Source organism: Vidua macroura, chromosome Z (assembly GCF_024509145.1).
Source record: "Vidua macroura isolate BioBank_ID:100142 chromosome Z, ASM2450914v1, whole genome shotgun sequence".
In the NCBI taxonomy this organism is placed as follows: Eukaryota; Metazoa; Chordata; class Aves; order Passeriformes; family Viduidae; genus Vidua; species Vidua macroura.
The window spans coordinates 2,693,820-2,719,647 of record NC_071611.1 but is presented as its reverse complement, the minus strand read 5'-3'; the positions used below and the strand labels follow the sequence as shown (position 1 = coordinate 2,719,647).

The 25,828-nt window shown below is 46.4% G+C and overlaps 2 protein-coding genes across 7 annotated transcripts in view; both read left to right on the top strand.

Annotated features, from left to right (window-relative positions):
- Positions 1-13,406, top strand: part of ARK2N (arkadia (RNF111) N-terminal like PKA signaling regulator 2N) — a 43,683-nt gene extending 30,277 nt beyond the window's left edge. For 4 of the 5 annotated variants that reach the window (XM_054003005.1, XM_054003003.1, XM_054003008.1 and 1 more), the window contains 3 exons: positions 3,462-3,644; positions 7,977-8,103; positions 11,448-13,406. In XM_054003005.1, the coding sequence (XP_053858980.1) occupies positions 3,462-3,644; positions 7,977-8,103; positions 11,448-11,631 (494 nt within the window). In that variant the 3' untranslated portion in view covers positions 11,632-13,406. Of the gene's footprint in view, positions 1-3,461; positions 3,645-7,976; positions 8,104-9,869; positions 10,083-11,447 lie in introns of those variants that run through there. The other variant, XM_054003004.1, reaches the window with a different exon arrangement.
- Positions 13,407-25,249: 11,843 nt separating this feature from the next.
- ARK2C (arkadia (RNF111) C-terminal like ring finger ubiquitin ligase 2C) overlaps positions 25,250-25,828 on the top strand; it is a 51,768-nt gene continuing 51,189 nt past the window's right edge. For both annotated transcript variants that reach the window (XM_054003813.1, XM_054003812.1), the window contains exon 1: positions 25,250-25,326. In XM_054003813.1, the coding sequence (XP_053859788.1) occupies positions 25,266-25,326 (61 nt within the window). In that variant the 5' untranslated portion in view covers positions 25,250-25,265. The remainder of the gene's footprint in view (positions 25,327-25,828) is intronic.

Below are 25,828 nucleotides of genomic sequence, written 5' to 3'. Positions count from 1 at the left end.
CCCTCCCCCCTTATAGCATTAAATGTCAACAGCTGTATTTTGCTGCTGGTACTTATTAACTTTTTCAGCCTTGCCTTTTTCAAGCATTTATTGCTTTAGAAATGAATTAATGCTTGTCACCAGGGAAATGTACTTCTTCCAGCTACCTTGGGTTCTCAAAAGATGTAATTTTTCTAAAGTAGATAGTTTAAATTACTGACCAGGGAATCTCCTGACTGTTCTACATTAAGTCTTGGTTCTGGCATGGTTTGTCTTGATGTCTGTTTTTTAATCTTTTGAAATCCAGTTAGGGTCAGTAATTATGTGTAGTGTCTCTATTATAAAGAAAAGATGATGAATTACACCTATGGTTGTAGTTAATCCTTTTTACCTTTTCAACCTGAAAGCATTTTTTCACTTTATTTCCCAGCTGAAGCGAATTGTCCTTATTTCTTGGTACCATACATTCATTTTGCATCACATCACTGGATGATCATGTACTTGGCTAGGGAAGTATTATTTATTTCCAAATTTAACCAATCCTGTCCCTTCCATGCAGCACTGAAAAGGAAACAGCTTTTGGGAACAGAGGATTTTAATAAGATTTTTTTAATATGCCTTCACTGCAACTTCCATCTAGTTGTTGTTGCCTGCAACTTCTTCATTGTTTGGTTTTGTGTGGTTTTTGTTGACTTTTTTTTTTTAACACACGTGAGTGTTTATGCTTACTTATTTTTTTGTAAATATTGGGAATCTGAGGATTTGTTGCAGTTTGGTGGCCATTATCTTGGCTTTGTCAGTCACTGGTGATAGGTGCGAATAAACCTGGTGTTGGGGGCCTTTCCAAATTTCCAGATCTGATCCTGAAAGGCAAGGCTGAGAAATGCAAAAATAGATCTCTGCTGTGATTGCTTTGTAAATAGGCAGCTTGTTTGGGGTTCTTTTTTCCAGATTGTTAAATTGGTGGCTATTACCCTGACAAATACAATTACACTGTGTAAATTATATTGAAAATATTTTTGTCTGTTTGATGTATACTGAATTTAAGCTAAGTTATAAGGTGTGCTCTTTGGAAGTGTGGAAGATACAAGAGTGGAGCTACAGATAACAAGTTTATGCTTGTATTTCCTACTGATGAAGACTTTCACACAAGTTATTTCTATGGGTAGGTGATGAGAATATCACTCTGCATGTATATACATTTATTATACATTTTTGCATGATTATACATGTAGGAGTGGTACAATTTTGACTTGAGACTATTGGTGCCTTTTGTCCAAATACAACTTTATTGTCGTGTAGACACGTCTATTTAAAAATCAAATTTTGCTTCTGCTTTTGGAGGTCTGAGTCAGAAGCGAGAGAAACAAAGGCCTGAAAGAACAGTCCCAAGCTCCTTAAATCTTAGATAACCTGTTGAAAAAATGGTCAAATAGTCAATATTGTACTTGACCCTCGTATCTTCTGCACTCGACTGTTTATTTTTATAGCTCACATTATATATGTTCACGCTGAACCCTGATGATAAGACTGAAAGAAAACATGCTTCCCATGATTCAGTCCAGCCCTAACTTCTGCATGTAATTTAATCATCAGCTGTCACAAATAATTAACTGAACACCAGCCAGCTTAATTCCGAACTCGGTATTCCATTATTTTGTAATTGCCTTTTAAAAAGACAAAGATTGCCTTCCAGTTAATTATCAGGAATTCTGTTCCAGTCATAATCATCAGCGTTTCATGTTGCGAACAGTTTGGTCTTTAATACATTGGCATTTAACTACTCATTTATTTTTGTTGGGTCTGTTTTAAGTTTGTAATGTAACATTGTTTCATGGAATTGTTGTTTTGGAGGCAGGTCTGAGCCGAAATATTTTGCGAATTTCTTCATTCCTTGTTGCAAAACTGATCTTTAGTACGACTTAAGCAAAATGTCACTCTCTGATGAACTGTGTTGCTAATCACCAAGTAGGGGTTTCTGAAAATAGTCAGTTGAATTTTATTTCAGGCACCAAGTTACTAAAAAACACCCCCTCCAAAAAAAACCCTAAAATCCGCTCTAAAAACCTCAGAAGAACAGCTTTTCAGAGAAGTAAATTTGAAACTTCTAGTTCATCATGTTCTTTCTGCCTTCAACAACCACTCAAAACTCTGAAAACAGTTTTCCCTAAAGCTTTTCACTTTATTCTTTATCACTTTAAAATATTTCATTAGTCATTTTGTAACTCTGAAAGTCCTGTCTTCCTGAGCACATTCTTAGTTTATGATTATTTTATATTATCCCATACAAGTTGTACCCTCTATGTATCACACCCATAACAAAAGGTCCTGCAGATGCTCAGCTGCAGAACTCCAAGAACCTCCTTGGAGTTAAAGAATTGCAAAGATGCTGAGCTTTGGCCCGGCCTGTGTTTGTGTCTCATGCTCATTTGTGCGGATGAAGCCTTGGTCCAAAGAAAGTTTTGATCCTCTCATCTGGGGAGGGGGAGCTCCAACCACTTTCATCTGTGCTGAGTCAATGAGCTGCAGATGGGGCAAGGCATTTGAGCTAAAACACTCTCATCCTCTCAGAAGTGCATTATTTATCCATTCTCTTTGCTCCCACATCAATCTTTGTCTTGAATTTGCCTGGTTTTTTCCCTAAGCCTTTTCTGTTTCTAGCATGCTTTCCAGTTATAAGTTATTTTCATGCATCACAAAGAATTTAGTTGGTCCTAACAAAGCAGTTCAAAAATAGCTTTTTGTTATTCCTCAAGGACAGATTTCAAAATCACGTAAGCAATTTTATCTCCCTCTTTCCTCCTTCATTATGGTGACCAAAAATTCATATGACAATCATGTTGAATGAAAAGCATATTTATCACTGCACAATATAATTTTGTTTCTTGTTATTCTTGATCTTAAAAAAAGCCCCAACAAACACCACCAAAAAACATCACAATTTTGAAAAATCCCCCTGCTCTTGACAGGTGAATGTTATGAAAGTTGTCTAATGTTAAATTCATTGTCATTGGATCAGTTTTACGAAAAAGTTAGTTTTATTCAATCAACCCTATAATAATGTAAGCTGTTGCTTGACTTCTGTAAAATTCTCTAGATAAATATCTTGTCTGCCCAATTTAATGTCCTGTATTTTTTTTTTTTTTTAATTTTAAACTGGAGGTTTTATCCTTTAAAGATTGTAAATGTAACATTGTCAGATATGGAGATGTTTATGTGTTAATGTAAAAGACAGTACACAAATAACTGATACTCTGATAAACGTGTGTTTCTGACACTTGTGTTTTCTGTGTATGTAAAGGTCAAAATGTCTCTGTAATCTCAGGCTATGTTCATTAACTGAAGTTTAACAATTCATACAATTTACCACTATGTAACTTTAAGAGCTTCATGTAGGATGTTGCATTAATCGTTAAACAAATTATTTGTACTTCTTGAGGTGTCTTTCAGTTTCTAACCCAAGTTGCTTTTCTCCCCTGCAGATGGACCCCCTGTTGTGGCTCACTATGATATATCAGACACAAACTCAGACCCAGAAGTGGTAAATGTGGACAATCTGTTGGCGGCTGCAGTAGTTCAAGAGCACAATAATTCTTTAGGAAATCAAGACTCAGGATCTGCCTGGAGAACCAGAGGGCTGCTGAACGAAATGAGTGCTGATACAGGTTTGTTTAAATTCTCTGACATTTGTGCCAGCCTTGCAGTTGGTGGGTCTCCCTTTCTTGCTTTCAGTATTTTTATAGTTTGTACTGCTGTAAAAGCTCCCTATGTGGATTTTGTGATAGAACAGGACAGATGCTTATTAAAAAGGTCTGACATTTACTCCAAAATACAAGTGATAAAAATTGACAAATATTCCTGCTATATATTTTTGACACTAATTTTCTTAGCTACTTTTCTTCTTCTTCTTTTCCTTCTAATTACCACAGGGAACTTAGATCTGGGGTTTTGGTGGTGTGTTCTTTTTAAATGAAAGTGACCTAATCTTGTTCTTGTTACTGCATGATTGATTATGACAACCTATGCCACCAGCTAGTCAACTGGCCCTAATCTCGTTTTCAGTACTGGGATTGCCTGTGTATGTCTTTTTGTCCTGGGTGTTTTTTTGTTTTTTTTTTTTTTTTTTTTGTTTTGTTTTGTTTTGTTTTGTTTTGTTTTGTTTTGTTTTGTTGTTTTTGTTGGTTTTTTTGTTTTTGTTTTTGTGTGGTTTTTTGTTTGTTTGTTTGTTTTTCTTTTTTTTTCTTTTTTTTCTTTTTTTTTCGTTTGTGTTTTTTGTTTGTTTTGTTTTTCTCTTTATATCTCTAAAATACAGGCATTAATTCTTCCCATATTCCATCTGCATTTCCAATACCCCTTAGAAAATTGCACAGTGTTTTGGATGCTAGTAGGGGTCATTTTCTATCAGCTTCATCCCTCAATCCCATGTGTTTATGCCAACGTTTTACTTCCTTTCCACTCCTTTTCTTAACTCCCATGTTAGGATTTCAGGCTGCAAAGGTCTTGCCTGGTGGAGCACGACAGGTTTGCGTTTCCTGCTGTTTCCCTACGGTCTCCTGCCACAGGGCACCCACATGGGGAGTGTTGTGGTGGCTCTGAGCTGCTTTTCAGTGTCTCTAAAGCTTAAAGAAACACAATTAAGTGGTGCTTTGTAAAGAGATGCTCCATTACTATGGAGTCCACAAGTCCACGATTTGAGTGTGAGAATCTCTGTGCATTATTTTCACTGTCATTCATGGCTGGATGTTGTTCCAGCCTTTTTGAAGCTTGCCTTTGTTTTCCAAGCCCACTGGTATTTTTTGCAGGACAGCAGATGCCTGATACCTATTTGACCCCTAGCAATCCCAGTCCTTTATTAAGGGATTTATTAAACAATTAGAACAGCTGAAATCACCTGTGTTACATAGCACTAGTGGATAAGTACACCAAAACAATGTAAGGAAATAAAAAGTAATGTTTCTTACCAAGCTTTCTTCCACTTTTCTTCCACTTAAAATGCTGCAGTGCAGGTAGGAATTTTTTTTTTTTTCCTTTCTCCACATATATCCAAGGGGACTTGCAGGTAAAAGAAATCTGGAAACATCAAGAGACTTCTTCATCCCTGGGAATGTTCATATGGATTTGGTCCTGGTGCTATGGCCATGTCAGCAGCTGAATGGATGAGTCTCTGTTTGCTCATGCATACACCTTACCCTGCAGCCTCAGTACACATCTGACTGCACCTTTGCCAGTGCTGGCCTTCTCCTACCAGGTCTGGGGTTGCACATTGGGAAAGCAGAATTTTCAAATCTTGCATCTGGTTCACAAGTGTAATCTCCAGCCAGCATCTTGTTTAGCAGACTTAAAAGAATGTGTTCCCATGGGAAAAGAGCAACATAAGCAGCTCTATCAAAGTGAAAAATCTTATTACGTTATCACATCTTTTTGCATGGGCAAATATTTGGGGCTCTTTTGCAAGCCCTGGTGGTGTAGGGCACACAAAACATCACTTTGGGCATCATCCTAATGTTCGGGCAAAGAAATTAACAGCGTGGGCATGTTATTAGGCATGAAATTTGTATGGCCAGAGGCTGTAAATCTGTCTCTGCTATAATCCTGATTAACACTGAGCTACTCTTGCAGTATTTACTCTGCTTATCATGGTTTTGCCACTGCTAATTATCTTTTTGTTGTCTGAACTTAAAGCTGTGGTGGAATGTGTGGAAGCTCTTTTAGGACTCCAGTTTATACCTCTAAGGATACTTTTTGGGGCTATTTAGGAGCTGGTCTTCTTTGCTCCTTTGCCAGACATTACCCTGTCAAGATAATGAAGGGTAGTTAGGCAGTAAAACAATAGATATTATATTAATAGGTATTTTATGGTATGATATAATATTATGGCCATAGCATTCCACCCCGTGCCATGGGCAGGGACACCTTCCCCTATCCCTGGTTGCTCCAAGCTCCATCCAGCCTGGCCTTGGACAATTCCAGGGATCCAGGGGCAGCCACAGCTGCTCTGGGAAACCAGTGCCAGGGCCTGCCCACCCTCCTGGGGAGGAATTTCTCCCCTATGTCCAATCCAACCCTGCCCTCTGGCAATGTGAAGCCCCTGGCAGGGGAAGTAAAGCCTCTGGGCACTTTCATTTAATGTTTCACACTCTGCCCAGCCATTTAAAGAAATACCCATGACCTATTTTTGGGCTTTCTGGCAGTCAGTGATGTTTGCCAACATTGCAGTTCAGCTCAACTTCAATGCTAGGAAGAGACTGTCTGGGCTGTTAATTTGTTTTAAGTTCAGCTGACCAATATTTTTTTGTCTTGTGAGGTGGGAATTCCTCCTTCAGGTACCTGGCAGCACATGTGTTTCCTTCCCTTGCTAACCCTGGTCCAATCATCAAGGGTCTTGGCTTTCCAAAAACTGAACATACAGCGTGGTCTCTGTTCCTACACAAGAGCTGCACAGGGACTGGGGACAAGGCATGCAGGGACAGCACACAGGCAATGGCTTCCACTGCCAGAGGGCAGGCACAGGTGGGAGATTGGGAACTGGGAATTGCTGTCTGGGAGGGTGGGCAGGCCCTGGCACAGGGTGCCCAGAGCAGCTGTGGCTGCCCCTGGATCCCTGGAAGTGTCCAAGGTCAGGTTGGACGGGGCTTTGGGCACCCTGGGCTGGTGGAAGTTGTCCCTGCCCATGGCAGGGGTGGCACTGGATGGGCTTTAAGGCCCCTTTCAGCTCAAACCATTCTATGATTCTATTTGCTTGCATCATTCCCAAGTGCTTAAAGCAGTCATTAGAAAGTTTCCCTGGCACTTGTTTCAAGTTTTAATTTCTTCTGTTTCCTTTTGATGTCCCTGGGGGTATAATCAGTTCTGCTTGTTCACACACCTTTGAAATCCTGTGGATCATTATTGCTTCTCCTCCTCCTCTCATCTTTGAGGAGGTGTCCACTCAAACTAGATACACATAAAATATTCACCTACTCCCAAATTTCCTGCTCAACAAATGACTTTTCCACTGTGTAGTACAGCTGACCAAGTGGTTTTTCAGAAGTAGGTAGTATCAGCTGCTTCAAGGCTGCCCAGCATCCCTCAGGCTAATGATAAAGAGAGACAGTGGAATTAATAATTTTCTCTTTTTCCTGGGGAGGAAAAAAGAGTAGAAGTTATATCTTTTAATTAACTGATATTTCAAGAAATCTATTTTCTGTGGGAGAAATAATAATTTCGGCTGCTTTGTGTTTCCCATATAAGTATTATCCTGTATGACTCAACACATTCACTAATTGGGGTGAAGAACCTTCTTAGCAGCACTTGGCAGAAAAGGTAAAAATGTGCCATACTTGCTGTGAGTATTTAGAGAGGGCTTGTGGTTTGACTGACTGACAAACTGGATGTCATTGAGGAACTGTAATGAAAAAACAGCCCTGCTGCATATGGGACTTAAAAAAAACAGTTTTTCCTTTCAAGTATTTGTAATAATGTTATAGCAGATGTGTGAAGCAGCACTGCCAGAAACTGATGGGTTTGCTGTATTTTTTCACTGACCAGTTTCCCCTAGTTTTTTATTTAAAGAAATTAAATTAATTTTCCTTGATGTGTGGGATGTTTCTGTCCAGCCTATAGGCTTGTGTTTGCTTAGATTGTTTTGTTTCTTAATATCAAGGAGGTTTAGGGACAGTCTGACTCGTATCATGAGAGTCTGTCTGTCTGACTGCCACAACATTTCAGCTGGAAATTCTTGGTTGTTCTTGGTGCAACAGATTCTTGGTTGTTCCTTTTGGTTCTTTGTTCACATTTGTGTGACAGCACCTTCACCAGAGCTGCTGACACAGGCTAAATCCAGTGGTTTTCCTGTATCAGCTAATGAATTGTGAGTTGAAAAACTTGGTCTAATGAGATTTTCTAATCTTAGTGTTGTTTAGGTTTTTTTGCTAGGTTGAGAAACTCCTTTTCCAGCTGATTTCTGAGTCATGTAAGCTGTTAAACACTGCCTGTATTCCCATTTTCCCTATCTCTAGGTCGTTTGGATCCAGGCTTCCTTGCAGGTGACAAAACCTCTTGTGGTAATGCCCAGGCCAATGAAGAAATTAACATTGCCTCTTCTGATAGCGAAGTAGAGATTGTTGGAGTTCAGGAACATGCCAGGTATTAATTATTTTTTTCTTGCTCTAGTATTAATTTCATTTTATCTGAATGTCTGTACCAAAATCAATAATACTAAGTGTAAATACATCAGAAATTCAGATTTTAAAGGAATACGTGAATATACAAATAACTAAGTGAAAATCTTTATGTGGGTTCTTATTGCCTTTCAAAATACTAGGTTTTTTATCAGCTTCCACTTTATTTTATTAGTTAGTAGGGGTAAAAATACTGTAATTTTTTCAGTGGATAATGTCATAAGATATCCCCTTTAGGTTAAAAATCAGATCATTTTGAATTTTGAGTTTATTTCAGGATTCAAGAGGGGTCAAAGTAGATGAGGGTAAGGATGCCAGAGGTTTCTTTCTCAGTCAGAAACCTGTTCAGCTGCTCTTGGTAGGCATTTTTTTATGTTACTCTTCATTTTTAGTCTGTGGTCTCTTCTTGGCTTAAAATATTATGAAGCAGTTAAACAAAACTGACATTTTCTAATAGTGTGGAGTGTGAATTTGGTGGAATAAAACCGAGTTAAAACAGTACATAGACAAGCTCCTTCCAAAACTTTCTGCTGCCTAGTGGGTGCTTGGAGGCAGAAAGGGGTGTGAGGAGGATGGAAGAGAATTCCTTGTCCCTTCACTGCATGTGTCTTGAGGAAAGAAGAAAGAAAGTGTTCAGGACCCAATATCCCAGACAGGAAAGTTCATGGATAATGTGGGCACAGCCCAGTGCTGTTGGATGTGGAAAAAAAAGGAAATCTTTAGGTCCAGAAAGGGAATTTAATCTTATCTTTTAGAACAGTGAGAAAATCCTTGCATGGCCAACTCTTTTGGAAGATGGCAGTTCCTTAGGAAGCAGCTGTCCTGGTTGTTCATGCAGCAGAACCCAGGGCTCGGAGGGTCTTTGTGCTGATGGTTGAGGGGTGTGGATTCACCTTCCAGCACTGGCTGCTGTAAATCTGTGCAGCACTGCACACAGGACCCTTGTGCTTCTGTCCCCTCTTTGAAAGCTCTCCATGCTGCTGCCTCGATAATAATCACCCTCTACAGGAATTTAAACGTGAGCTAAATGCAGGGTTGCTGTTTAAAATGAGTTTTAGTAGATATGGACTGAAATAACTTCAGCAAATCCGACTAAAAGCACTCTTCTGTGCTTTCCTTTGTTCCTGTACCAGTCTCCTGCAGACCAGTGTTCACTGCCTCCCTTGAATACTCACAAATTTCAGTTGTTTGAATCCTATTTAGAGTTTTATTTCTCTTGCAGGTCTAGGCTTGCAGTTATGAAGTATTGATGGGCTTCTGGCAGGGTTGTTGTTTGGACAAGGGTCAGGTTTTTGAGCATTATTTTCTGCATGCTTAGTTAGTGTGGTGTTTGGATCCTGGTTTTTATCATGCTCCCTATTCCGTGTCACCGTTGGGCTGGTGTGAGTTGTGACACCCTGGAGTTTGTCCTTTGTTTGCAGTTGTTCAGATTCTGAGTGAATTGGTGCTGTTTCTCATCATTGGGGTATTCCTTGGCATTTACTTAGGACACCAAGTCATTTTTCAGTTTCTTTAATTTTTCAGCAGCAGAATTTTTTTTTAAATCATGCATGCATATAAACCAATTTTCGTCTAGTTTTTCCTAGGGAGGTTTTTGGGTTTTTTTTATTGCCTTTACTTGGTATCTTCCCTTAGCTGTAGATTGGAAGAATGTTCTGAGCTCATGTTTGAATATTTTGCTGTTGGCTGCTTGTGTCGGTAGTTTTGAGGATAAATACTTTTATTTTTCAGAGATATCGTTTCTGTGAGATAATTTATGGCTTGGTTTTCATAATCTTCAGGAAGAAAAGTTAGTCTTAGCTTTGCCTGAACACGGAGAACTGTTCTCAAAATGGTGCACCACAGTCCCTGAGACCAAACATCATATTTAATTTGCTCTGCCTACAAGATTTTCTTGCCAGTTAAGCTTAAAAATACTTGTCCTTAAAATAAAGCTTTAAAAGAAAAAAAATCCCATACATTTGTTAGACCTACAGGGTCTTACTGCTAATTCTTTGTAGATATATACTTTAAGTATGTGTTTTTATGACAGAAGAAGTAATAAAAGAGCCATTCTGAACATCACATCTAAGCCTAAGGAGCGTATCTGAGAAGGCAATGAGACATTTATATTCAGGGAAGTTACAGCTCAGAGAATGAGATTTTTCATTCTATTTCATGAAACTCCAACCAGAACCAAGAGAGCTGAGCATAACTTAAGTAGTTTTGGAGAAAATAAATAGCACAGACTTAAATTGGAATAAATAAAATGTAAATGTCAGGGATATTTGATCAGTGCAGGAAATTTGAGTTCCTGAAATACACGTGCCTTCACAAAGAAATGGGAAAAGGTTACCCCAGCAGCCAGAGCACCTCGTGTTTATCCATGCAGCCAGGAGGAGCCACAGCCACTACCAGTGCTTACAAGAGCAAAACAATTTTTGGAGCACTAGGTATCAAGTTTTATTAGTGCCTGTGTAGGATTTACACCTGGAAATGGAGTGATCATCCCAAAGCCTCTAATAAATTCCTGTCATCACTTCTTCATACACAAAATTATTCTACCTTTCATTTTCAATTTATTTTTTCATATTGCTCTTAACCTGTGCTTCATTTGTTATGTATCTACTGTGGATATAATAGGTAAAAATGCTGTGTGAAGGGTACCTGTGTATAATGCTTCAGCAGGGCACTGGAGCCTTATCTTCAAATACACCTTTTAGTCTCAATGGCTGTCTCAGAGCTTAAATGTTTTGCTGAAGTGGGGCTGAACTGTTGTCAGTGAGCATTTTCCAGTGTGTTTGTAATTTTCAGTTTAAAAGACCAAAAAAAAAAAAAATCAGAGGTAAGGCTGTAATAACATAATTAGCAAGATCTCTTTTGCAATTATTGTAATGAAAGTATCATTACCTCCTTGTTTTAATATGCCTTTGATTTAATATTGCAGTATAGCTTTTCATTTTCTTTTAGGCAGCCTCGCTTCAATTTTTTTCTCTTTTTAAAAACTCCAATGGGTAAAGCTCCATCAGGAAACTGTGCATGGTACTACACATGGTGGGGCAGGCTTCCTCAAGATCATTGGGATCCATGCACATATTTTTTTAAGGAGAATCACTGGCATTCCTTTAGAATAATTTAATCCCCAAATTTAAATTTAGCTTAGGGTGTTTGAGATGCCACGGACTCTACCAGTGGAGAATCCACTTTGGAGAGGGAAGTGCTAACCGGAAAACGATAAAACACTGGAGGAGGGGATGTCGTGGCTGAGCTGAGCAGTGTCCCTGATGCTCTGTGTGTGTGTGTGTGTGTGCGTCCCTCTCCTCGCTGCAGGTGTGTGCATCCCAGGGGAGGGGTGATCCAGAGCGTGTCCTCCTGGAAGCGCGGCTCGCCGTTCGGGAGCGCCCAGCCCGCGCAGCCATGGACAGCAGTGGCTCCCCAGCAGAACTGGTCCTCGCCCCCAGAAGTGGTGGACCTCACTCTGGACGAGGACACCAGGCGCAAATACCTCCTGTAAGGCCCTGTCACTGTGCTCTGGCCCCCTCCCCTGCTGCCCTCCCTGGCAACAGAAGTTCAGTGGTTAAACCATCACCTCCAGAGGCCCCGTCCTTGGCACCAAGAAACCCAAACCCGCGGCGTTTCTCCACGTCCACAGGAATGTCGTCTGATTTCAGTATCACTTCAAATGGCTTTGCCTTCTCCGAGGAGGATTACTGCCCAGAATTAACAGCACCAAATCTAGAACACATCTGCAGTTACTAACGTGTGCGTGTATATCTAACGAAATAACTGCGTGCAAACTTGCGTCCTCCCACCCTCCCCACCTCCCAGCTCCAGGACTTTTTTTTAATTTATCAGTATCTTGAGTTTGTTAGTAGAAGTTAGTGTGTTGCTGTGTGAGCATCGGTGATTTTAAGAAATGCTGTGTCCTCACCAATTTCAGCGGACCTGGGGGGGGTATTCAACACTTCCAATTTGGGCCAGGAGTATTTTTACCCTAGCTGATTTGGTTATGCCACCAGCAGGAGGGATTGTCTTTAATGCAAATGGCCCGTAACAAATGCACTGAACAGCTTTAATTAAAACATTTTTATTTTCAATGTAATTTATACTCCATACTCTTCAGTGCTGAGTCTTCTGTCCACTTGACTACTGTGTTTCACTGGTCAATTCCCACAGCTTGAAATGGCTAAAATAGTAATAGTAGTGACATAGGAACAGCTGAACATTGCAAAAGCACAGGAAAAGGTAATAAAAAGGCCCAGCATCCCTCTCCTTTTTAATTACAGCTGAACTTCTTTACCTCTATCTGAGTTTCACCTGGAGTAGATGAAGGAGAGGAATTAAATGTTTTAATCACAGTCCCAATCTGTACTGCTGCTTGTTTGTGTCATTCACCATCTCAGAAAATAAAAAACAAATCCCAAGCAAATTCCAAAGCTCCATCCTGGCAAAGGGGTGTTCAGCTGGGACCTGTTCCTGGAATTTGTGGGGCCACTCAAGTGCTTAAAAACTCTGTCCTGAAAGATGTTGCAGGATCGGGGTCAGAAACTAAGGTTGTGGTTTTTAACTTTTTTTTTTTTTTTTTTTTTTTGTTAAACTAGTAATCTGCACCATTTCCCTGGCTTTCAATCATGCCTCTCATGCTAGTTTTGGAAATGCCAAGATTCAGGAAACACTTTCTACCAGAGTATTTACCAAAATCAGTGGAACGACTCATTTTAGCAGGCTGCAGTTTCTGTGGTGTATATGGAAATTCCTGCCCCTTGTCCGTCATTTTGAGCCTTTCCCAAGGCAAAAACCAAAGATTAGACTTTAACAAGATGATATTATTCACTTTAAATGTCTATTGTGCAATTGAAACATTCCTTCATATTCCAGATGTTTCTATTGGGAATTTTGTACAGCTCTGACATTAGATTTTTTACTATTTAAGGCTGAACAGCGGTGGTCAGGACATGGGAAGTTCTGCTTTCCTTTCATGTCAGCTGGCTTTCAAAATTTAATTGGCTTCCCTTAATTTTATCTGTGGGCAAAATAAAAAAATTAAAATAGAGTTGCCTGTGTTGTCACATAAAGGAAAAACAGCTCAGCAGGGGGGTATCGTTAGTAACAAACATCTGTTTCTCCCATAAGCAGAACAGTTCATGCTGCACTTTACAGAGCAGCTAGGTAAGGATTGATATTCCCATTTCCAGCTTTCTAGAGCATTGAACATAACTGTCTTGCATGGCCAGAAAAATATCTGTGATGTTTTTAGTGACCAATTCCTTTCTGTGGGAGGGAGGGAGGGAGGGAGGGAGGGGAGCACGGATGGATCCTGTTGGCCCCGCAGCAGGGAAAGGCCCCGTGCTGCTCTGCCCATCCTTTCTCCTCCTGTTTCCATCAGCTGTGGGCTCACACACCTGCTGTACAGGTAACTTTGGAACAGCCACCTCCTGTGGCTGCTTCTTCCCGTTTCACAGAGTCTCCTGAAGATTGGTTGTGAAGAAAGCTGCAGGGACCCCGTTTGCAGTCCTTCCGTGAAAAAAATGCAAACTTATCCCTCCTTGTTTTTCAGTTTGTATATGATGTGACTTCCACGTGTACATAAAAACAACTGCCTCCTAACCAAACTTCCTCCAGTTGTGCACTGTGTTTGTTTAAACAGCTCATGTATGGTAGTCCGATGCAGGTTTTCTTTTATTTAAAACACTATGTATTTTCTCTTAACAAGTTTCAAGGCTAGTGATCTGAAAAAAGCAATCACTGGATATAGGTAGGAAATAGTTTGGTTTTGTTTCTTTTTTGTTTTTTTTTTTTAATTTTTTTTTTTAAATTTTTTTTTTTTTTTATTTTTTTTTAAACTTCTGTTTTTTAAAAAGAGCAAAAATGTGCCTGGGTGGTTTTTGCTCTTCTCAGCAGGAAAGAGAAAAGTTAGCCATTGTATGGCTGTGAACCAGTGCACTTGGGGCCTGGTCCAGAACCCACTGGGGTCAGTCTGGGGCTGCCTATTGACCTCGGTGTGCATTGGCTCGAGCCCTTCAGGGTTTAGCAGTTTTCCTGAATTGCTGGAGTGTGAACTTGGAATCTTCTGTAGTGAAGACAAATCATTGCTCAGAATATAAATGTTTAAAATGTGCGGCTCTAGTTAAAAATAAGATTTGATTCTTCTCGACACTCACTGTTTAGTTCTCATTTTCCATCTAGTATTTAATGGTCCTTGGAGAGAAATAATAATAAAACAGAGTGTTATATATATATATATATAAATATATATATTTTTGGTGCAAGATGAGACCTTCTGTTTTTTGAAACAAGTCTGTAGCATAAAGGTTAAACTATTTTAAGACGAAATAAAATAGAGTGTATTATTTAAACAATATCAATTTGTTGTTTTTTTTTTCCTTCCACTTCCATCAAATATGCTGCTGTTTGTCACATCTACAAATTAAAGCCATAAATTCTGGATTACAGTTGCTGAAATTCAGCACTGTTTCTTGCTGTAATACATTTAATTTTGCACATGCAGAATGTTGAAGTGATTTCCTGGCTGCAAAACCTTCCTTTTATCTCAGACCAGGGCAGGTCCAACACTTCTGTACCCTTGGTGCCAGGGGATGTCCAGGTACCTGTGACAAGTGGCTGCTGCCCATCACAGAATCCCAGGACAGTTTGGTTTCGGTTGGAAGGGACCTTAAAGATCGTCTCATTCCACTCCCCTGCCACAGGCAGGGACATCTTCCATTATCCCAGGCTGCTCCAAGCCCTGTCCAGCCTGGCCTTGGGCACTGCCAGGGATCCAGGGGCAGCCACAGCTGCTCTGGGCACCCTGGGCCAGGGCCTGCCCACCCTCCCAGCCAGCAATTCCCAGTTCCCAATCTCCCACCTGTGCCTGCCCTCTGGCAGTGGAAGCCATTGCCTGTGTGCTGTCCCTGCATGCCTTGTCCCCAGTCCCTGTGCAGCTCTCCTGGAGCCCCTTGAGGCCCTGGCAGGGGCTCTGAGCTCTCCCTGGAGCCTTCTCTTGTGCAGCTGAACAGCCCCAGCTCTGCCAGGCTGGCTCCAGAGCAGAGGGGCTCCAGCCCTGGCAGCAGCTCCGGGGCCTCCTCTGGGCTGGCTCCAGCAGCTCCACGTCCTCCCTGTTTTGGGGTTCCTTGTGCCCTGCAGAATCCCCTCCAGGGATGCAATTTCAGCACAGCCTCCACCTTCCCACACACCTGAGTCCTTCAGGTGTCTGAGCAACCTTCCCACCATTATTTCTCTGACTGCATTCCCCTGCCCCATCCTCCCAGACATCTTCTGCTGGTCAGTGAGACTGCCTGACTCAGAGGCTGATGCTACAGGGCAGGTCTTCTCTTGGCCAGGGGGGTGGTGCCAGGGTGAGCTGTGTCCAGAGAACCACAGAATTGTACAGGGGAATTTGGAGCCACAAACAAAGAGGAGAATGGTGAAGTACGACTGCACTGTGCTGAACATGGGGTCCTGCTGCCTGCCAGCCCCCCTCACAGGCAAAATGGAAACAGGAATAAGAATTATAATAATAATGATTATAATTCAGTACCCCTACTGTGTTTTATATGTATTTATCACATGAGAAAGCTCCCAGTGGAAATCAGGAAGGCCACTTATCCATGTATTTTAAGTACCAATATGGATAATGAAAGTAAAGTGAGTTGGTTTTCAGCCTTAATGAGTCCTTGGCATTTGTGGAGCCTGAAAATACAAATTCTGGGCCTGGTGGTCATTGGAGAGGTGGGCACCAGTCTCAGATTTTATTTTGTGTTTATCAGCAGCTGAGGGAGAACAGAGCCGTGGAGTTTGGTGCAGATGTGGGAAGAGTAAGGAAGATCAAATATCTGCTGAATCTTTTCTTCTCTATCACCAAGAGATACCCAGAATCTGTAGGCTTCAGGGTACATTGAATGGAAAGCTTAAAATTCCTCCTGTGGCCCTTGGCACTTCCTTACGTAGGAGCCACTTGACTTTGTAGGAATTGTTATTTCCGGGGCAACACAAAAACTGATGAAAACTACCCAAAACCAGGTTAGATTTCATATTGTGTTTCTCCCAGTGAATTAGTTGCAATGCAGATTAATTTTGTGGCTGAAAGTTTGTTTTGCCTGCCTTGAAATGAGGACTGAAAGGGTGCTAAGTGGATTAGTTCCCCTGTTCCCCAGAGATTCTGTAAATGGTGCTCCTTGCTGAAGGCATCGCCTCCCTTGGCTGAAATACTACCAGTTTTGCCTCTCCTTTTTGGGGCTGTCATCTCTGAATGTCAGCTGCTGTGGCTTTCTCTCCAGAGCACCCCAGGGATGCAGTTTCCCTTCTGTCTGCACAGGGAAGGAGCAGAATGCCTGCAAAATGCAAACCTGGGACGGACAAACCCTGCATTTACTGACAACTTTGGTGCAAATAAGGTGAAATCCTCTTGTTACTGATGCTAAAGGGTGGACAAGGATCCAACTCATGCCCACCTCAGCGTATGTCTTGAGTTTTTGAAAAGCAAATTCAATCCTGAGAGTCCTGACGGCTTCTGACAAATGCCCCTTGGAAGTTTTCTCATGGGTCTGGTTAGTCATCTGGATTTGCAGTTTAGTTTAAAATTAGAATTGAGTGCCAGCCACTGGGAAGGAAACATCTTTCAGACAGTCTCAGGGCAAAGCTGGAGTGGGCAGGGGGAAAGCTGTCTGGAAGTTTAATTTCAGATAATTTTCTACACTTACTCGCTGCATCGGCAGCTTCGGGTGAATCCAGGGCAACCACATCAGAGCTGGGAAAACAAACAAGAATCCTCTGTCAAATTCATTTTCCATTGCTGTAGGTGCTGTGAGTTGAACACAGCTCCTGGAGCATGGCTGGTGCCTCTGATGAAATGCCATCCGCAGCTGAGCATTTGCTTTGTGCATTTGCTTTGTCCCCGGCTGGCCTGTGATCAGTGACACCCAAACCTTTCCCGTTTTGTTTCTTCCAGATCCTTGTGTGTCTGCTTCAAACTTGGAATTGCTGAACGCCAGTGAAGCCCAGTGTCAGGCCAGTCCCAGACTGACAGAATTATTTGGGTTAGAAGGGAACTTAAAGGCCATATAATTCCAACTCCCTGCCACACCTTCTTCTGTCCCAAATTGCCCCAAGCCCCATCCAGCCTGGCCTGGGACACTTCCAGGGATCCAGAGGCAGCCACAGCTGCTCTGGACACCCTGTGCCAGGGCCTGCCCACCCTCAGAGAGAATAATTCCTCCCCAATATCCCATCCAACCCTGCCTTCTGTCCATTCACAGGCATTGCCTGTGTGCTGTCCCTGCATGCCTTGTCCCCAGTCCCTGTGCAGCTCTCCTGGAGCCCCTTGAGGCCCTGGCAGGGGCTCTGAGCTCTCCCTGGAGCCTTCTCTTCTCTAGGTAACACACCAAGACCAGAATACAAAACCACAGTGAGCAAATCCTAATAAAAGGGGGGATAATTTCAAGAACGACCTCACAGCGTATCTCAGACAAGGCCTGGCGAGTTGAAAATGCTGTTTAGCTCAACACCCCCATAGCAAAAGGAGAATGAGCCCCTGGTGCCCACCTAGGGGACCTCCACATCTCCCAGGCATTTTCTGTGGTTGGGATGCCGTGTAAACAAAATCTCAGGCCGCAAAAAAAAACCCATCCCACTTGCAGCTGATGAATCCTTGACTCCTTGGAGAATCTCTCTTTCCTCCATCTGCTTGTCAAAAGAAGGAATATAGGGCAATAATTAAAGCAGTCCCACCTGGGCATGGCACAATGTAAGGAGTGAGCTTTCCGTGAGGGGCTGAGCTCCCTGACAGTCAAAAAAGTCTTATTTTAATGCTTCATTTTCCCATTAAGCAGCAGGATTGCATACTACAGTGAAGTTTTTGGAAGAGTGGTGCAGCACTCCTTCATCCTTCGATGGCCAGTGTAAAGTCTTGCCCTGGACCAGCATTCCCAGCTCGTCCAGGGGTATAGAAAAACTCTAAAATGCCCTTAAATTTACCCAAAAATGCTCCAAGATTAGCTTTACATCTGCATCCTCTCCTTCCCCGTGCCCCAGGGAGAAATCCCTTTAATTCCTGGAGCTCCAGGCTTGGCTCAGTCTGCTCCCAGCCCCACAGAAAGGGTGGGGAGGGGCGGCTGGGTGGAGGTGAGGGCTCTCGGCAGCACCCTTTTCGCAAGGGAGGCAATAACAATGATTTTTACTGCAGTTTGGCCACTGATACTGTCTCTCAGGAAGCCCTGGCGGGAAGCAGCCCCTGGGAAGGCACTAGATGGCACCAGAGCCAGAGGATACGGGATCTGGCTGCTGCATCCCCCAGAATGGGGAAAGTGCCCTCAAAAACAGGCAAAAAATTTTCTGGATGTGAAAAGAACGATTTAAAAAAAAAATTATTTTCCTAACCCTGGTCAGGTTTCTGGACCCTTGGTCAGACCCTGTCCATGAAGCCAGCATCCATCCCAAGGCAGGGAAAAGGGCCCCGGGAAGAGCAAAAGAAATCTGGATGGAATACTGAAATTAAATTACTCAGCTGTGATTTTGAAGCAATTAACCACTAATAAGTCGTTTCTCCAGATATTAAGCCCAGGGTCTGAGAATATGGACAGGGGTTGCTGGCCTTGCCTTGTTTTTGGTTTTTGCAAACCAAGGACCTGATCTCATAAATAAAATAGTACAAGGTCCTTGATTAGTGGCAGAATTTGTGGGATTTTGCAGCAAAGCATGCTTCCAGGAGAGGGCTTTCCTTTCTTCACAGCTCCTGCAGTGATCATGGTTGCATCCCAAAGCAGCAGCTGCAGGGAGCTGGTGGGATACTGGGACGGGGAGAACATCAGGGGGCCTACCAAGGAAAACACACCAAAACCTCTGCTCCCCAAAAATAAGGGCAGGATGGAGGAGAAATGATGAATTTGGGGTCATTCTGCTTGGAACGGGGTGGTGTGACACATCCTAAAGCCCATCCCTGCCCTCACCTTATGGAGGCACACAGGGAGTAATGAGTATTGTGGGCTTAAAACTCTGACTGAAAGCAAGAATTCAATCAGCCCTAGTATCCCACTTTGGACTCCGTGTAGTGCATCTTCACCAGCTCCCATTTTGCAACCCCAACTACCACGAGTCAGAAAATCCCCAGCTCTGTTTTGTCATCTGCTGCACCCATACGAATGGGGAATGAGACTCCTCAAAGAAAAATAATTCATGGTTTTTGGCAAAAATGTTAAGATACAAACGGGGCATCATGGACTCATTGAATTGCTTTAGTTGGAAAAAGCCCTCTGAGGCCATCGAGTCCAACCATTCCCCCAGCACAGCCAAGGCCACCACTGACCCCTGTCCCCATGGGCCACATCCATGTGGCTTTTAAATCCCTCCAGGGATGGGGGCTCCAACACTGCCCTCTGGACAGCCTGTTCTGATGCTTGACCACCTTTCTTGTCAAAAACTTTTTCCCTAATATCCACTCTTTCCTCCCCTGGCCCAGCCTGAGGCCGTTCCCTCTCCTCCTGTCCCTGTTCCCTGGAGCAGAGCCCGACCCCCCCGGCTGTCCTCTCCTGTCAGGAGCTGTGCAGAGCCACAAGGTCCCCCCTGAGCCTCCTTTTCTCCAGGCTGAGCCCCTTCCCAGCTCCCTCAGCCTCTCCTGGGGCTCCAGCCCCTTCCCAGCTCCGTTCCCTGCCCCTGGACTCATGACACTCGTCCCTTTGCCACCATAAATTGTGCTCCCTCATGAAATGAGCTGGGGAGGGCTCTGGGTGTCTGCTGGTTTCCTTCGAGTGCTGTGAGCTCCCAAAAATCTTCCTTTCAGGGAAAAGGGAAAAAAAAAACACCTCCTGGGTCCCATATCTGAAATGGGCTGTGGCAAAATAATTGCAAAGTGTTTTCTTTCTCTCCCTTTCTCTCCTCCCGAATGGCTGCTCTTTGGAGCTGGGGTTTTCACCCATCTTCTTAATTTATCTCTTACTTTATAAAACTGGAAAACTGAAATGCTGAAATATTACACTTTGATCAAATGCATAATGATTTCCTCTAGATTGCCTCTTCATTTTTTTTTTTTTTTTTTTAAAGTAAAGAAACAAGGTAAGAAGCAGAAGGGAAAAAATTCCAGGGAGGCAGAAAATAAAGCAGCAAAATAACCTGAGATAAAATGCCAGTGTAAAAAATCTCAAATAAAGCCCTTCCAGTTTCTGAGTCCCCCAACAGCAACTCCAATGTTGGGTTGCTGTTGCTCCCAGGCATGGAACAATGGTATTTGCTGTAGAGATCTCCCCTCCTTTTTTGCCCTTTCTCTATCCAATTTGCCCTAAGTGTCTTCACCACCACTTTTCCCTGGAGGTTCTCCAGTGTTCTTCCCCCAGGCCCAGCAGGCTTTGTGCCTCCCCCACCTGAGACTTGAGACCACCAGAGCCCCAGCCCAAACCGTTCTGGAATTCCATAAAAAGGCCTCTGGGATTCCATAAAAAGGCCTCTGGGGCATGTGAGATGTCCCTCTGGAGCAAGCCACGGGCTTCAAAACTGCTGGATAAAGCCCTTCACTGTTCCACTGTCCTGCCTCAGGCCGGCCAAAATAATCCCCTAAATTTGAAGAAAACTGACTCATCGTTTTTTGAGCCAGTTGAGACCATCCTGACTCCCCAAAGGGTTTCACCCGGCTTGGTTTTGCAGAGGTGGTGAAAAATCCCATATCAGGCTGAAATTTCTGAGGGCTTTAGGGTGGGCAGAGGGTGGTGGGGGCGGCAGATCTTGCAGGTCTGGGAATTATGGTCACCCTCAGACCTGCCCCAGCACGGTGCCACGTGCGGCCCAGGGCTCCCCAGCTGCCCTGTGCCACATCTTGATTTCTGGATATCCTCCTGGATAAGGGGAGAATCCTTCCCCGTGGTACCTAGGGGTGAGACGCGCCTGCAGCATCCCCAAAAACGGGACACCCGTGCCACACGGGCGCCCCACGAGGCCAGAGGGCATCCAGGAGGAATTTCACGGCGATCCTTTCCAAGGAGAGCCTGCGGCAAAGGCGGGCGGATGCCCCGAACCGGGGGGATGCTGGACCCCTAAAGCTGCCCCGGGGCTCGCCAGCCGGGCACCCCGCGGGCAGGAGGGAGCCAGGGGCTAATTTTAACAGCAACCTGCGGCATCTGCGGAGGATCGGGTGTCCCGGGAAGGGCGGGAATGTGTGTGCGGATGCAAAGCGACAGCGGCGAGGGCTGAGCCCCGTGAAATGCCCGGGACAACTGCGGCGGGGCCGGGGGCCACCGGAGCAGCTGCCTGAGGCAGCTGGAAGGGCTGCAGCCCCGGCCCGGGGCCAGCAGCCGTCACAGGAGACCACAGGAGGGGATGCCAGCGTGATTTATAAGCTGCTGGGACCCGTCCCGCAGCCGTCAGGGTGGGGATGGGCCAGGGGAGGCGCGGTGGGCATCCCTCCTTGCCTGATCCACGCGTGGGTTTGGCTGCGTCGCACCCTGCGGGGTTTTTTAGCGCTTAAAGAAGCGTCCCTTCGTTGGGTGTGTGTGGCACATGGGGGTGACTTCTTGCTGCGGACAGAGACGGGTGGGGAAGTGGCTGTTTTTCCACGCTGCCACACAAACGGGGCTCAGGAGGCGTTTCATTACGGCACAAACGTGGAAAATTAAGATTAGACTGGATGTAAGGAAGAAGTTTTTGGTGGTGAGGGTGGGCAGGGCCTGGCACAGGGTGCCCAGAGAAGCTGTGGCTGCTGCTCCTGGGAGTGTGCAAGACCACGTTGGACGGGGCTTGGAGCAACCTGGGAGAGTGGAAAATGTCCCTGCCCATGGGTTTAGATAAGCTTTGAGGTCCCTTCCAAGCCCGAACCATTCTAGGATTCTAGGGAAAGAAAAAAAAAAAAAAAAAAAAAAAAAAAAAAACCAAAAACAACCAGCAAATTTTTGCTCTTTTCTTGGAAATATCAATGCTGCTGGGACACTGCCTGCCAGGGCTGGCTGAGCGCTGGGGTGGGCAATGCCCAGCGGGGGACAAAGCCCAGCCTTCCCCTGCCAAAAGCCCCCCAGGAGCCCGTGCAGCCTCCTGGGGGCACTGAGGGGGCGAGGCAGGAGGGGGAATCCGAGCTGGGATGGGCAGCGGGCACCTGGAACTTGTCCTGCTCCCGTCTGAGCGGAGATCGGAGCAGCAGCTGTGCGAACGTGCCCAAAATGGGCCCTCTGGGGTGGAGGCTGGAGCTCTGGAGAAGGCTCGAGGGAGAGCTGGCAGCTCCCCTCCCTGCGGGTCAAGTTAATCCTTCCCGGGCATCCGCCCTGGGGCTGTGCGGCACAGCGAAGGGGTTACACAGATTCAGGTTACCAAGCTCACGTTTTTATTGAGATCAGGAGTAAAAAAAAAAAAAAAAAAAAAAAACAAAAAAAAACCAAAAAACCACGCACACACCAAAAAGAAAAAAAAAAAAACAAACAAAAAAACCACCAAAACCCCAAAAAAACCAAAAACCAAAAAAACCCCAAAAAACCCCAAAACCACAAAACACCACCAAAAAAAAAAAAAACCCCAAAAACAACAAAAACCAGAACAAAACAACAACAACAACAACAAACCCCCCCAAAAAAAAACCCAAAAAACAAACCAAAACAAAACAAAAAAAACCCCAACCCTCCCCTCCTCACCCCGCCCCCGCAAACAACAAACCCACAAATTCGACCCAGCGACAGACCCAACGCCATAATCCATGCGGACAAATCCATCGCACATCCGCGTCCGGAGCCTGCCGGGCGCTTAAACCTGCCAGATGCACGGGATGGATAAGGCTAAGCGGGGATTAAGGGAGCTCCCCACGGCGGGACGGCGGCTGCAGCGGGCAGGGGGAAGGGGGCGAAAGGAAAAAAAAAAAAAAAGAAAAATCAAAACCCACAGCCTGGGCAGGGTGGGAAAGCCGTGGAAAAGTCGCTTTGCAGCGGGGTGAAATGATTCCCTGGATCCTGGGATTCCTTTGGGATCCTTTGCCAGAAATCCCTCCTGGGACACACAACGGCGACACGCGGCAATCCCTCCTGCCCAACGGGGGCTTCTGACTCCATTAAAGCAGTTTTAAATCGAGATGAGCGTCTGTTTGGGTTTTTTTTTTGGGGGGGTGAATCGCCCTTCCTTAGGCCGGCGGTGTTCGTTGCACCAGCAGGTGGGTGGCTCCCAGCTCCCAGGGCTTTCCAGGTGCTCTCCGCGCCCCTCCGGGCTTGGCCAGAGCCATTTTAGGTCAGGGATGCCCCGACGGATAAATTCTGTCAGTAACTGGGGCGTCAACACAACAGGCCACTGTGTCACCCGCGAGGAGGAGGGATGGGGACAGGGAATGTGCACGGGGACGGGCACTGGGATGGGGACAGGGACAAGCCCCTCGGCGGCCCTGCTTCTGGCGCGGGCGCGTTTCCCGAGCGCCAGGGCGAGGGGATGTGCGCAGGGAGCGCTCCAGACGTGCGAGCCACGCGTGTGCGACGCGGGAGAGCACGGGGGCTGCGGCCGGGGGGGCAGCAGGAGCGCCTGGGCGTGGCGTGTGAGCGTGTGTGGGGGTCCCTGTCCAGCTGTGGGTGTGTCCCTGTCCAGGTGTGGCAGTGTCCATGTCCAGCTGTGGGTGTGTCCGTGTCCAGCTGTGGGTGTGTCCCTGTCCAGGTTGTGGGTGTGTCCCTGTCCAGGTTGTGGGTGTGTCCATATCCAGGTGTGGCAGTGTCCATGTCCAGCTGTGGGTGTGTCCCTGTCCAGGTGTGGGGATCCCTGTCCAGGTGTGGGTGTGTCCCTGTCCAGGTGTGGGTGTGTCCCTGTCCAGGTGTGGCAGTGTCCCTGTCCAGGTGTGGGTGTGTCCCTGTCCAGGTGTGGCAGTGTCCCTGTCCAGGTGTGGCAGTGTCCCTGTCCAGGTGTGGGGATCCCTGTCCAGGTGTGGGTGTGTCCCTGTCCAGGTGTGGGTGTGTCCGTGTCCAGGTGTGGGTGTGTTTCTGGGAGGTGTTTCTGGCGTGTGTCCGTGCGTGTGTGGGGTCTGTGGGTGTCTGTGCACACCTGTGCTGCTGCAAGAGCCGCAGGGACGCTGCCCTGCCCGTGCGTGCACGTCTGCCCGCGTGTGCACATCTGCCCGTGCGTGCACATCTGCACGCGTGTGCACGTCTGCACGCGTGTGCACGTCTGCCCGCGTGTGCACATCTGCCCGCGTGTGCACATCTGCCCGCGTGTGCACATCTGCCCGCGCGTGCACGCGTGTGCGGCTGACAAGAGGTGAGTTTGTGTGGGAGCATGGATGGATGGATGGATGGATGGATGGACGGACGGACGGATGGACGGACGGATGGACGGACAGAAGGAAAGACAGACAGATGGAAGGGACGGACAGAAGGACAGACAGACAGATGGAAGGGACAGACGGAAGGACAGACAGAAAGACGAAGGGACGGACGGACAGAAGGACAGACAGATGGAAGGGACGGAAGGACAGACAGACAGGCGGACGGACGGACGTACGGAAGGACGGACGGACAGACAGACAGACAGACGGACGGACTCACGGAAGGACGGACAGACAGACGGACGGACGCACGGAAGGACAGACAGACGGACGGACGGAAGGACAGACAGACAGACGGAAGGGACGGACGGACAGACGGACGGACGGACGCACGGAAGGACGGACGGACAGACAGACAGACAGACGGACAGACGGACGGACGCACGGGCAGACAGACAGACGGACGGAAGGACGGAAGGACAGACAGACAGACGGACGGACAGACAGACAGACGGACGGACGGACGGATGCACGGACAGACAGACAGGCAGACAGACGGACGGACGGACGGACGGAAGGACGGACGGACAGACAGACAGACGGACGGACGGACGGACGGACGGAAGGACGGACGGACAGACAGACAGACAGACGGACGGACGGAAGGACGGACGGACGGACGCACGGACAGACAGACAGACAGACGGACGGACGGACCGGCCGGCGGACGCGCGCGCGCACGCACGCGACCCCGCCGCCGCCGCGCGCGCGCGCGCGCGCCTCCCCCGCGCGCGGGCCGCCCCGCCCTCGGCGCCCATTGGCCGGCGGCGGGCGGGGGGGGCGTGTCCCGGCGGCGGCCCCCGCGCTGCCATTGGCCGCGCGCCCCTTTGTGTGCCGGCCGAGCGCGGCCGCCGCCAGTCGCCGGCGCGTCCGGGGGGCACAAAGGCCGCAGCATGGTCCTGGTGCACGTCGGATACCTGGTGCTGCCCGTCTTCGGCTCCGTGCGCAACAGAGGTACCGCTCCCGGCAACGCGGGTTCGCGTCCCGGGGCCGCTAGCGGCGGCGAGGGAGGGGGGGCGGCGCGTCCCGGTTCCCCGGCAGGAAGGGGCGGGGGGGGGGGGGGGTGCTGCCCCTCAGCGTTCCCCTCAGCCCACCTCACCCAGCCCGGCGGCATCCCCCTTTCCTGGGGTGCCAGCCGCCCCACGCACACCTCGTTTTGGGACACCACCTCCCGTCTCCGCTGCGGTAGATTTATTTCCCCCTCCCCCCCCCCCCCCCAACCCCACCCCCCCACCACCACTCCCGTTCTTCTTTTACGGATTTTATTTTATTTTTTAATTTACCCTCACCCCCACCCCTCACCGTAGCCACCAGGCCATCCCAGCGTAGCTGTAGCCGATAACAGCCATTTTTGTACCTCCATCCTGTGTAGTAGCTGAGTTACATTTGCACTGTAAATTCCTGTTAAGTGGATTCGTTTTGCTGTGGTCGTCGTCGCAGAGTCTCTTTGGGGTGG